Source organism: Bison bison, unplaced genomic scaffold, assembly GCF_000754665.1.
Source record: "Bison bison bison isolate TAMUID 2011002044 unplaced genomic scaffold, Bison_UMD1.0 scf7180017864148, whole genome shotgun sequence".
NCBI classification, from domain to species: Eukaryota; Metazoa; Chordata; class Mammalia; order Artiodactyla; family Bovidae; genus Bison; species Bison bison.
In genome coordinates this window covers 4,717,343-4,729,561 of record NW_011494720.1, presented here as the reverse complement: position 1 = coordinate 4,729,561, position 12,219 = coordinate 4,717,343, and the positions used below count along the sequence as shown (strand labels likewise).

At 43.0% G+C, this 12,219-nt stretch overlaps 2 protein-coding genes across 3 annotated transcripts in view; one reads left to right on the top strand and one right to left on the bottom strand.

Annotated features, from left to right (window-relative positions):
- Positions 1 to 656, bottom strand: part of CLDN20 (claudin 20) — a 3,846-nt gene extending 3,190 nt beyond the window's left edge. Inside the window, exon 1 of the mRNA XM_010840853.1 lies at positions 7 to 656. Coding sequence (XP_010839155.1) covers positions 7 to 257 — 251 coding nt within the window. The 5' untranslated portion in view covers positions 258 to 656. The remainder of the gene's footprint in view (positions 1 to 6) is intronic.
- Positions 1 to 12,219, top strand: part of TFB1M (transcription factor B1, mitochondrial) — a 65,387-nt gene that overhangs the window by 44,051 nt on the left and 9,117 nt on the right. The window lies entirely within an intron of this gene.

Sequence of the window (12,219 nt, the reverse complement as noted above, 5' to 3'; positions counted from 1 at the left end):
AGGATCATGGTGGCCCTCGCGGCCTGCTCGTGGCTGGGGAGGGCCAGGACGGAGTACTTCAGAGTGCAGCTGAACATCCCGGTGCTGTACCACGTGCAGTCCATCCACAGCCCTTCCAGCCGCTCGATGGTCGTGATGATGTTGGAGCCCGCATCCATGTTCACCTTCCAGTTGGGTAGCAGCGTGGCCGCGAGGACTCCAGAGACCCCAGATAAGGCCAGGGCGAAAGCCAGGAGCTGGACACCCGCTGTGGCCATGACGTCGCTGCGACCTCTGTCCTCCCAGAAAACCCTGACGGCTCTCGGTCAGAATTGTAGCTATTTCTGCACAGTAGAAAACCAAGTAACAAAAGGCTGGGGAAAGAAGACAAGATCAGGACTGAAAGAAAGGACAAAGACTTCTGTGAACAGTGAAAACTGAGACACACCTGACGAGGCCTCCACAGGGGACGAGGTCACCGCTTCCCAGGAGAGAAGCTCACACCAGGCCCCCGGGGCTGCCGTTTCCTCAGTGATTTTGGTCAGGTGGTGCTTGGTGCATGGAGTCAAGGAAGGATATGTCCACTTTGTTTCTTGACTTAAAATTTTAAAAAGTGTTTATTGGAGTGTAATTAATTTATAACATGTTACAGCTTCTGCTGTACAGCAAAGTCAATCAGTTATACGTACGTCCACTCTTTTTTGGATTCTATTCTCTGTAAGTCATTACAGAATATTGAGTAGCATTCCCTGTGCTATACAGTAGGTTCTTGTCAGTTATTTTATATGTAGTAGTTTTACTTAAAATTTAAACCCTGCTGAAGTTGTCTATAGGGTAGGCCTGTACCTTGTTAGGAGATTTAGGCATTGAATTCCAGCCGTAGGATAGGTGATAAAGGATTTTAATAGTATGACAGGTTTTAAAAATGTTGTTGAAACATGTGAAATGTCATGTATGAAACGAGATGCCAGTCCAGGTTCAATGCACGATGCTGGATGCTTGGGGCTGGTGCACCGGGATGACCCAGAGGGATGGTATGGGGAGGGAGGAGGGAGGAGGGTTCAGGATGGGGAACACATGAGAAATAAAGGAATAAAAAAAAACAACAAAAAAATGTTATTTCTAATTAAAATACCCTATTAGTAATAAGAATAGTTTAAACCCATCTGTTAAAATTGATTTATAAATATATATTAGAAAAATTTTCAGTACTGAAAAATGATTATTTTAAAAATCTGTTAAACACTCTTCATGCCATTCACATGGCCCAAGTGAATTGTTAAAGAAGGAGAAGAAAGTAATAGAAAGAACTCAAACTCACTAGCATGATATCTCTGATTTCCAATTTGGAAAATCTTTACCTAAGGCATGCCATTCGGAGAAGGCAGTGGCACCCCACTCCAGTACTCTTGCCTGGAAAATCCTATGGACGGAGAGCCTGGTAGGCTGCAGTCCATGGGGTCGCTAAGAGTCGGACACGACTGAGCGACTTCACTTTCATGCAGTGGAGAAGGAAATGGCAACCCACTCCAGTGTTCTTGCCTGGAGAATCCCAGGGACGGGGGAGCCTGGTGGGCTGCTGTCTATGGGGTCACACAGAGTCGGACACGACTGAAGCGACTTAGCAGCAAGGTATGCCATTGCCTCCCTTCAGGTATAAGTTATTCAAAACTGAAACAACTGAGCCAGTGTCTTTTGCTTTTAAGAATGTGAGATCCTTTCTAGTGGGGACCAGAACCGTTCCCTGACCCAAATGAAGTCTGCTGCAAAACCGGTTATTCTAAATGATTCAGAAGTAGTGACATAGGATCTTGAAAGTACAAAGCAGAAGTAACCACATCATTTGTATTTGAGAAAGTAAGAAAAATAATTCACACTTTTCTTTGCACCCACCCTCCCTTTCTTTTTATAAGAGGGAAAAGATAGTGCTTGCTGTGTTTTAATCTGACAATATTTATTGCCTTCTTTGAGGAAAATATAATAGTTTCTGAAATACAGCAATACTGACTTTTGTGCATTTCCTAATTAACTTTTGAATGATGTGTTAGAGTGGCTCTATAATGATTCATATCTGTTTCACACAAGGCAGTATGAGCTCTGAATCTAATAAGATACCTGGGTCACATCCTGGCTTTCCAGAACCCCGCTGTGCCTCATATCCTCTTCTGGAAGGTGGGAGGATTATAGTGTCTGTATCATGGAGGTACATACAGTAGTGAAGTTATCTAACCTGTGGAAGGTACTCAGTAAACTATAACTGACATTGTTATTAGTATTTTTAAATTTTATGTCATGTGACAGTTGATATTTAATGGCACCAATATTTAATGGTGTTTTTTTCCCTGTTTTTTTCCCTCTTCCTTAGGCTGATTCCATTCATTTTCATAGACTCTTAAAGGTAAAGGAAACCATAGGTCTATAATCTTGGCCATCACCATTGTTTCAGATTAGGACACTTAGGTGGTAGATCGCCTTAGCAGTAGATCGGCAGTGCCCGCTTCCCGCTTCTGCCCCTCTCAGCGTCCTCACCCTGTCCGCCTCTGCCTACCACAGTAATTCCTGGTGAAATCCTCGTGTGTGCTTCCCGTGGGAAGCAGGGACAATGCTACTGCATCTGGAGGCAAAAACCACCGTTAATGGTCAACTTCCCTCACTCCCTTTCTCACCAAGAGAGAGAGAGACTCCAGAGGGAAGTAATAAGGCAAACGAGCAAATGGCTTAGCTTCAGAGACTCACCGAGGTCCATCATGTCTGGCTACGGTAATGCGACTCCATGCCTGTGTTCCCGCGAATATAGTTGTATAGTTCAGTATAGTTATAATAACATTGATTCCCCAAGAGGTTAAATCCTGGGCTGTCTGAATTCGATTGTTCTATTTTTGTTCATAATCTTAAAATGTAAATTCTACCGTTTCAGGATATTTCTCTGAGATTTTGAATTCTTAGAGTCAGTAGCATCAGAGTACCTCGGCTTTGCCTTCCATCCTACAGTTCATTCTTTCTCTGTTTTCCAAATTTCTTTTCATATCTGAAACCAAAATAAAAGTTATGGTTTCTAGAAAAAAAAAGTAAATCACATGTCTGTAGTTTCATAACAGCTGTTTTCAGGTTTGAGTTCTAGCATTTCAGACTCCAGCCAGCTCACTCAGGTGCTGCCTTCTCAGACCACTTTCAGCTTAAGGGATTCTTTAAGAGTGAGACTGCTGTTAGCATTCCCTATCAGCATCTCATTTCTTTTTGTTTTTTTTTTTTCACTTTGGTTGAGTAACCTTTATGTGTTGATCAGTCTGTGCAGTCTGTGCTCAGCTTCCCAATTATAACTCTTTTCTTCCCATTAACCAATACATTTTATAAATTACAGTGTATCTCAGACTTGCAGACAGCCTGTTCATCTTAATTAACAAGTGCTGGCAGTGATAAATTACAGACGGCCAAAATCAGTGTAAACAATATGACACTGCATTAAGTTAGCACAGTGCTCACTGACTAGTGAATGTTGGACTCTTAAGTGCTTTCCTCTGCATAAAAAGCTTAGAATTCATTCTCCAAAATGAAGGTCACTCTTTTCCTTTCATAAAATATACTGGCATCTTAGCTATTGCTGTGAAATCTTTTTTTTCCTCTCTGTCTCCAGCCATAAGCATGGTACAGTTTGTGGCCTGTTCTTTCACATTTCTGTCTCATAGAGAATAAAGGAATACTTTGTTTCAGTGGTTGTGGTGGTGAAATACTGTGAAAGTAGGCAAAAGCAGAGAGGTCACATGTGAAAACTTAGTTCTAAATAGCGCTCTCGTGCTTCCAAAATCTGCTGCATATAGAACAGAACCTATAATGTTAAATTCATGAGCTATTTCCCAAAGAAATTCTGAACTGGATTTCATGAAAATGTAAAGTCAGTTTTCCAGACAAGATTTATTTATATCAAATCTAGCATTTAAAAACAGCTTTACAACTTATAATTCAAACCAGGTTATACACGAAGGTCTATATTTAGATCCCCAAGCATTATGGAAGCTCCTCATTTTCCATACCTTTTGTCAGCAGCCTTCAGTATCTTAACTCTCTTCTGTCAGTCGCCTTCAGTTGAACCCCAACAAGGTCTGATGAGGAGACACCACATTCATGAGGCTCAGTTCACAGCTTCTGAGTATTAATGATAAAACTCCACCAAGTTAACTTGCAGATAGCAACGAGCAACACAGAAATCTGGAGAGGTGAAAACTGCTGATGGTGCTAGAAGATAAATACCAGGTTCTCCATCTCATTTTTTGAGCTGTGGGAGAATTAAGACAAGAGAGGCGGGGAAGGGAGGGAGTTGTTGTTACAACAGGATTTGTCGAAACCTGAAAGCTGAAAATGCTCTTGTGTCACAATATACAGAGGAGGAATTATTTGGGTGCTGACAGAAAGACTTTCTTTTCTTTTAATATTATGTTTTAGTCCATAGTTATAATTTATTTTTGAATTTTTATCTATGTTGGGAGATACAGTTTATTACTTAATGTCCCCAATTAAACAATGTGGTCTGAAATATTTTTAACTAGATTGTGCTTTGCAAATGATAGTTCAGTGAGACTTTCTTTTTATCCTGGTGCTTCTGACTTGTGTGAAATCAAGATTTACAAAATTGGTAGCTTTCAGACTAAAAATTCAAAAGACAGGTTTAAACATATATATTTTGATAAAAGTAAAAAGAAAATCCAGTACCAGCTGATGACTAGAATCTGATCAGTAAACCTACAAGTGTTTTTCTAGGAAGGGTAAGAGGTGGGTATCCTGAATTTTCTTCTGTTAGCCTTTACACTGAGAAAGATTTCTAAAGTATCACTTAATAGATTTTAGAAAATGTTGTAAAGAAATTACATCGAAATAATGTGATGAAACATTTTAGATGAAACCAACAGCAAACACTGAGGTGCTGCACCATGAATAATGGTACAGACATATTTCATCTTCATCTACTTTGGGTTCTCATTTTTTTCTACCTCAGTAATTTTAATTCTACAAGCTGTGTGTTTATAACCATTATGAGAACGGAAGATAATTTTACTTGTGGTTGGATGTTTAAATTTTTACTACTGCTAATAGCCATGTTAGATGTTATTCATTTCTTTAAAAAGCAGTGACTAATAAAAAGCATGTTTCAGTTATCTGTATCTTTCTCAGTTTTTTGTTGGTTGGTTTTAATCTTCTCTAAGTCTGGCATTTAGCAAGATACGTATTGTTTCCTCCTCTTTGAAGTCGAATGTCTTTGCCTTTGTTTTTTAGCCATAGTGTTGTAATTCTGATACATAAACGTAACTTCCTTCTTTTATTTCATGAGATATATAAGCAGTTCTTTGTGTAAGTACTGGATGGAGTAGAGCTGAATCTCAGGCACTGACACTCCCAGCATTGCTGTCACTGCTGTGTCAGGAGTCCACCAGATGCCTTCAGTGTCTTGGCTTGTTGCGCTCCCCGTGTGGTTGGTGGTGTGCACGCTCACCTGTGCTGAGGCTGACTGGGGGCCGGTGGAGGGAGGGGCCGGTGACTGCTCCCTGCTCTGGCCTCCAGCATAACACAGCCTCCTGAGGATAAATGGCTTAAGCATGCTTTAATGTACCTTGCGTTGTTGGGTTTTTTGTTTTTTTTTTTTTAAGTTAATTTATTTAGTTTTGGTCCGCACTGCGTCTTTGTTGCTGAGCGTGGGCTTTCTCTAGTTGTGGCAGGTGGGGGCTACTCTTTGTCGTGGCGCTCGGGCTTCTCATCGCAGTGGCTTCTCTTGTGGAGCACATGGGCTCTAGGGCACGCAGGCGTCAGTAGTCGTGGCACCTGGGCTTAGTTGCTCTGCAGCATGTGGGACCTTCCCGGGCCAGAGATCAGACCTGTGTCCCCTTCACTCGCAGGCAGATTCTTAACCACTGGACCACCAGGGAAGTCCCTGTACTTTAGTGTTTTCAATAACTTTTTGGTTTTTTTTTTCTGTCTTGATGAGTACACTTATCCTATAATGTATTAACTGCCTGTTCTCCCACCCCCCAGCCACACCTCACTGTCTTGGAATCTTAGTTCCCTAGCCAGCGATCAAAACCTCACCCCCTGCATTGAAAGAAAGCACAGAATCTTAACCACTGGACCACCAGGGAAGTCCCTTAACCACCTGTTTTTAAAAGGCAAACTTCTGAAATGTAAATAACTTTGATTAACTATAGACCTTTAACACAAGGCAGAATTTCTTATATAAAGAAAGAGCCAGAGGGACTTCCCTGGTGGTCCAGAGGTTAGGATGTGGTGCTTTCACTGACATGGCCCAGGCCGGTTCGATCCCTGGTTGGGGAACTAAGATCCCACAAGCCGCACAGTGAGGCCCAAGGAAAAGGAGCTAGAAAGTAAAAGTGCATAGAAAGTGAAAGTGAAGTCACTCAGTCGTGCCGGACTCTTTGCAACCCCATGGACTATAGCCTACCAGGCTCCTCTGTCCGTGGGATTCTCCAGGCAAGAGTACTGGACTGGGTTGCCATTTCCGTCTCCAGGAGATCTTCCCCACCCAGGGATCGAACCCGGGTCTCCCGCATTACAGGCAGACACTTTACCATCTGAGCCACCAGGGAATCTCAGGGAAATTAATTCATTGACATAATTATCCACTGCCAGTGTAGAGAGTACAGAGAAATCTTTTTAAGTCCAGAGGCTTCTCTAGGTAAACCTTATCTTTGTTTATCTTAGTACATCTCTCTTTCCAGCCCTTCCCCACTGAACACCCAAGTTTTGTATATCCAGCTGGCGACGTGACTCACTGATAGGCGTCTCAGATCTGTCAGGGACAGGACTGAACTCCTGATCTTCCCCACAGCGATTCTCCCCACTTTCCCAGTGTCTGTTAACAGCAAACGCATCCCTGGATCTTAAAAGAATCCTTTGTTTCAATACCCAATATCCATTCAGTCAACAAATTCTTTTGTTCCAAAACTTGAAAATAAATCAAGAAACCTACCACCTCTGAGCCCCTCCCCTGCTTACTCTGGCTTAAGACCTCTAGAATGTAAACCTCACAAGGGCAAGGACTTCCTGCTGTCCTGTTAATTGCCAGTGCTGTGCCAGGAATGGTGCCTGACTTATTTTCAAGGTGCGACAGATATTTGTTGAATGAGTTCAGAAACTGATTTTGAGTATATAAAATAACAATAATACATTACCTTTACATGATTAAAAGTGTAATTTTTAAATGAGACTGTCATTTTGTTAATTTTGCAGTAGTTCAGTACTATCTGAGGTAATGTGGTATTTATTTAATATTTTTTATATCTGGCCGCGCTGGGTCTTTGCTGCGTGGGCTTTCTCCAGTTTCAGTGAGCGGGGGCTTCTCGTTGAGTTGGCTTCTCTTGATGTGGAGCACGGGCTTTACGTGTGTGAGTTTCACTAGTTGTGGCACACGAGCCCAGTTGCTCAGCGGCATGTGGAATTTTCCCGGACCAGGGATCAAACCTGTGTCCCCTGGATTGGCAGGCAGGATCCCATCCACTGTACCACCAGGGAAGTCCTGGTATTTAATTCTTAAACCAAGTCTATGAGAGAGAAGAAATCGTCTCATTTTTAGAGGTGAGAAAACTAAACTCCTGAGAAGTTACATAAGGCCCATAAAATGAGTAAGTAGCAGGAATGTGGGATTCAAGCCCAGAATACTGTGATTTTTGAAGCTCTGTACACGCAGTCCTGCCCTGTCCCATTTAGAACAGAATGTGTTTTCAAGTCTCATAATAGGAGTCGCTCCTTTCTGTGGTGGTCTGGGTTAAGCTCTGGAAATGAATGAACCCTGACACCTCTGTAGCCATTCATGCCAAGTCCACAAGTGACTCAGCAGACCCAACTGTTTTCTTTAAAATGTTTTCATTTATCTGTTTTTTAAGAAAAAATGACATGTGATTCCCTTGGTGTATTGTTCTCAGTGACAGTATTCTGGATATTCAGACAAGCTTTTGTTTAAAGAATCAGTAGTTTGACTGAATGTTGGAGAAGAAATAGCGATACCAAGCCTTTGGGGGAGGCGGTTCTCCAGACCAGCGTCTCTCACTTCTGCCCACACACGAGCATCATCCCGCTTTAGAAAAGCCTTGGGGCCCAGGCCCCGCCCCGGGGCCCTCAGCTCTGTTGTCGGGGATGATGCCCAGTCCCTGTGTGTTTAAAATGCTGCCCACTTAATTCCAATGGAAAGTTGAGGTTCTGATTTTTTTTTAAGTGTCTTTTCTCATTTATTTTCTCTTCAACCTTAAAAAGTAATTTAAGTTTAGGTTAAGATTAAGATAATTTACCTGTTCCAGTCCCACAGATTTAAAGCGACTGACTTAATCCTAAAAGAATGTTTCTCTTCTTGACTCCATCATGGAGTATTAACAGTATCAGCTATGAGCACAATCACTGCTTTATTTTCCTCCGCCTTTATGGTCATTTTATTTAAAATAATGCTTTAGGCTGCCCTTGAACACTTGATCCTTTAGAATTGGTGGTTTGTAGACTAGTCGATTACAGTGAGGACTGTTTAAATGAAGATGGCTGTTCTCTGGTTACTGTGTGCTCCCGAACGTCTAATGAGGCCACCCGGCTCCACGGCTCTGTGCGACAAACACGTATTTCTGATGTGGCTTACACTGCCATTTCTCTGTTACTTACTACCTTATTTTTCCAACATTTTGTTGCTCCTTTTAATGTCTTCATGTGAAAGGATCTTGAGGATTTGCTTTCTATGTCTTTATCACATTATTTTAGAATATTAAGGCAGTCTTTGGATTTTGCAGTGACACCTGGAGATCAACCTGTAATCAACCTGTACACCTGTTGTTCGCTTTGCATGTTATTTTGAAAACCAGGACATTTTTTTAAAAACATCCTCACTTGCTGGTAGTGTGTCAGGTTGTGGCCTGAGCGCCCCTCGTCCCAGCCTGGCTCTCGGCTCACCGCCCCTCCTCCTCCCCGCCTTTGCCTGCCTGCCTTGTGCTTCTCCCTCTCTGCCCACTGGGTCTCCTGCGTTTCAGTCCTGGCCCAGTCCTGGCCCACGCTCTGCCGTCCTGGGTGGGTTCGTGTGGACTTTGTGATGTTGCCAAATAGAGAGCTTACATCAGTTTCCATCATTTCTCTTTATTTATTGTTATACCTCTGGTTACATTCATAGGAGGTCCCCCAAAACTCCGTGAGTTAAACTGGTAAAATCAGCATATGAAGGAAGAAATCCAGTAGCTATGGAATTCGTCTTTACAAAGACAGACTGTCTTTCAAGTCAGAAGTAGGAAGAGCAGGACAGCGTGAACAGTTAGAGGGCACCTCTGCCAAAGGAGAGCGGGTCTGGGTGCTGAGAGCACGGGGCCTGGGAGAATCCAGCACCCTGTACCTGTGCCCATGAGTGGCCAGGCCCTCGGGCTGAGCACCAGTGACCGTGGCGACAGCATCTGCATGAGCTTGTTCCTGCTCCGTGCCTCCGCAAGCCTTCTCAGCATAAGAGCTTGCACCTTAGGTAGTTTTCTTGGGAAGGGAATGTACTGACGAGTCAGCTTGCATGTCTCTTTGACAGTTGTGACTCATTATGAATTAGTAGATTTGCATCCATGTTCATTTATCCGTCTTCTCAGTATAGTAATGGTAATATTTATAGCAGCAGCAATTATTGACTACCTGCTGAGTTTGTATAGATTGAAGCCACCCCCTGGGGAGCTGACTGATTCAGAGGTGCTCAAGTTTCTCTGGAGCCATGAAACAAAACCAGAGGTCAGGCCCTGGCCGCAGCCCCCTCTCCTGCAAGAGCCCTGCCCCAAGCAGGAACCTCCTCTGTCCCCAGGTACCTCCAGGGGCCACTGTTACACAATCACTAAAGTCATGGTTTGTGGAAAAGGTTGTGGTTTTAGAAAGGTGTTTTCCCTAGATCATTCAGTACCTCCAAGTATAACAGAATATCCTAATCCAGTATTTGTGCATTCTTGTGCCTCTTGTCAGTTCAGTTCAGTTCAGTCGCTCAGTCATGTTCGACTCTTTGCGACCCCATGAATCGCAGCACACCAGGCCTCCCTGTCCATCACCAACTCTCGGAGTTCACCCAGACTCACATCCATCGACGTCAGTGATGCCATCCAGCCATCTCATCCTCCGTCGTCCCCTTCTCCTCCTGCCCCCAATCCCTCCCAGCATCAGGGTCTTTTCCAATGAGTCAACTCTTCTCATGAGGTGGCCAAAGTACTGGAGTTTCGGCTTCAGCATCATTCCTTCCAAAGAAATCCCAGGGCTGATCTCCTTCAGAATGGACTGGTTGGATCTGCTTGCAGTCCAAGGGACTCTCAAGAGTCTTCTCCAACACCACAGTTCAAAAGCATCAATTCTTCGGCACTCGGCCTTCTTCACAGTCCAACTCTCACATACATACATGACCACAGGAAAAACCATAGCCTTGACTAGACGGACCTTTGTTGGCAAAGTAATGTCTCTGCTTTTGAATATGCTATCTAGGTTGGTCATAACTTTCCTTCCAAGGAGTAAGCGTCTTTTAATTTCATGGCTGCAGTCACCATCTGCAGTGATTTTGGAGCCCCAACAAATAAAGTCTGACACTGTTTCCCCATCTATTTCCCATGAAGTGATGGGACCAGATGCTATGATATTAGTTTTCTGAATGTTGAGCTTTAAGCCAACTTTTTCACTCTCCGCTTTCACTTTGATCAAGAGGCTTTTTAGTTCCTCTTCATTTTCTGCCATAGGGTGGTGTCATCTGCATATCTGAGGTTACTGGTATTTCTCCTGGCAATCTTGATTCCAGCTTGTGCTTCTTCCAGTCCAGCGTTTCTCATGATGTACTCTGCATAGAAGTTAATTAAGCAGGGTGACAATATACAGCCTTGACGTACTCCTTTTCCTATTTGGAACCAGTCTGTTGTTCCATGTCCAGCTCTTGACTGTTGCTTCCTGACCTGCATACAGATTTCTCAAGAGGCAGGTCAGGTGGTCTGGTATTCCCATCTCTTTCAGAATTTCCCACAGTTTATTGTGATCCACACAGTCAAAGGCTTTGGCATAGTGAATAAAGCAGAAATAGATGCTTTTCTGGAACTCTCTTGCTTTTTCCATGATCCAGCGGATGTTGGCAATTTGATCTCTGGTTCCTCTGCCTTTTCTAAAACCAGCTTGAACATGAGGAAGTGGAAGTTCACGGTTCACGTATTGCTGAAGCCTGGCTTGGAGAATTTTGAGCATTACTTTACTAGCGTGTGAGATGAGGGCAATTGTGCAGTAGTTTGAGCATTCTTTGGCATTGCCTTTCTTTGGGATTGGAATGAAAATTGACCTTTTCCAGTCCTGTGGCCACTGCTGAGTTTTCCAAATTTGCTGGCATATTGAGGGCAGCACTTTCACAGCATCATCTTTCAGGATTTGAAATAGTTCAACTGGAATTCCATCACCTCCACTAGTTTTGTTCGTGGTGATGCTTTCTAAGGCCCACTTGACTTCACATTCCAGGATGTCTGGCTCTAGGTCAGTGATCACACCATCGTGATTATCTGGGTCGTGAAGCTCTGTTTTGTACAGTTCTTCTGTGTATTCTTGCCACTTCTTAATATCTTCTGCAGATCCATACCATTTCTGTCCTTTATCGAGCCCATCTTTGCATGAAATGTTCCCTTGGTATCTCTAATTTTCTTGAAGAGATCTCTAGTCTTTCCCATTCTGTTGTTCGCCTCTATTTCTTTGTATTGATCGCTGAAGAAGGCTTTCTTATCTCTTCTTGCTATTCTTTGGAACTCTGCGTTCAGATGCTTATATCTTTCCTTTTCTCCTTTGCTTTTTGCTTCTCTTCTTTTCACAGCTATTTGTAAGGCCTCCCCAGACAGCCATTTTGCTTTTTTGCATTTCTTTTCCATGGGGATGGTCTTGATCCCTGTCTCCTGTACAATGTCACGAACCTCATTCCATAGTTCATCAGGCACTCTATCTATCAGATCTAGGCCCTTAAATCTATTTCTCACTTCCACTGTATAATCATAAGGGATTTGATTTAGGTCATACCTGAATGGTCTAGTGGTTTTCCCTACTTTCTTCAATTTAAGTCTGAATTTGGCAATAAGGAGTTCATGATCTGAGCCACAGTCAGCTCTTGGTCTTGTTTTTGCTGACTGTATAGAGCTTCTCCATCTTTGGCTGCAAAGAATATAATCAGTCTGATTTCGGTGTTGACCATCTGGTGATGTCCATGTATAGAGTCTTCTCTTGTGTTATTGGAAGAGGGTG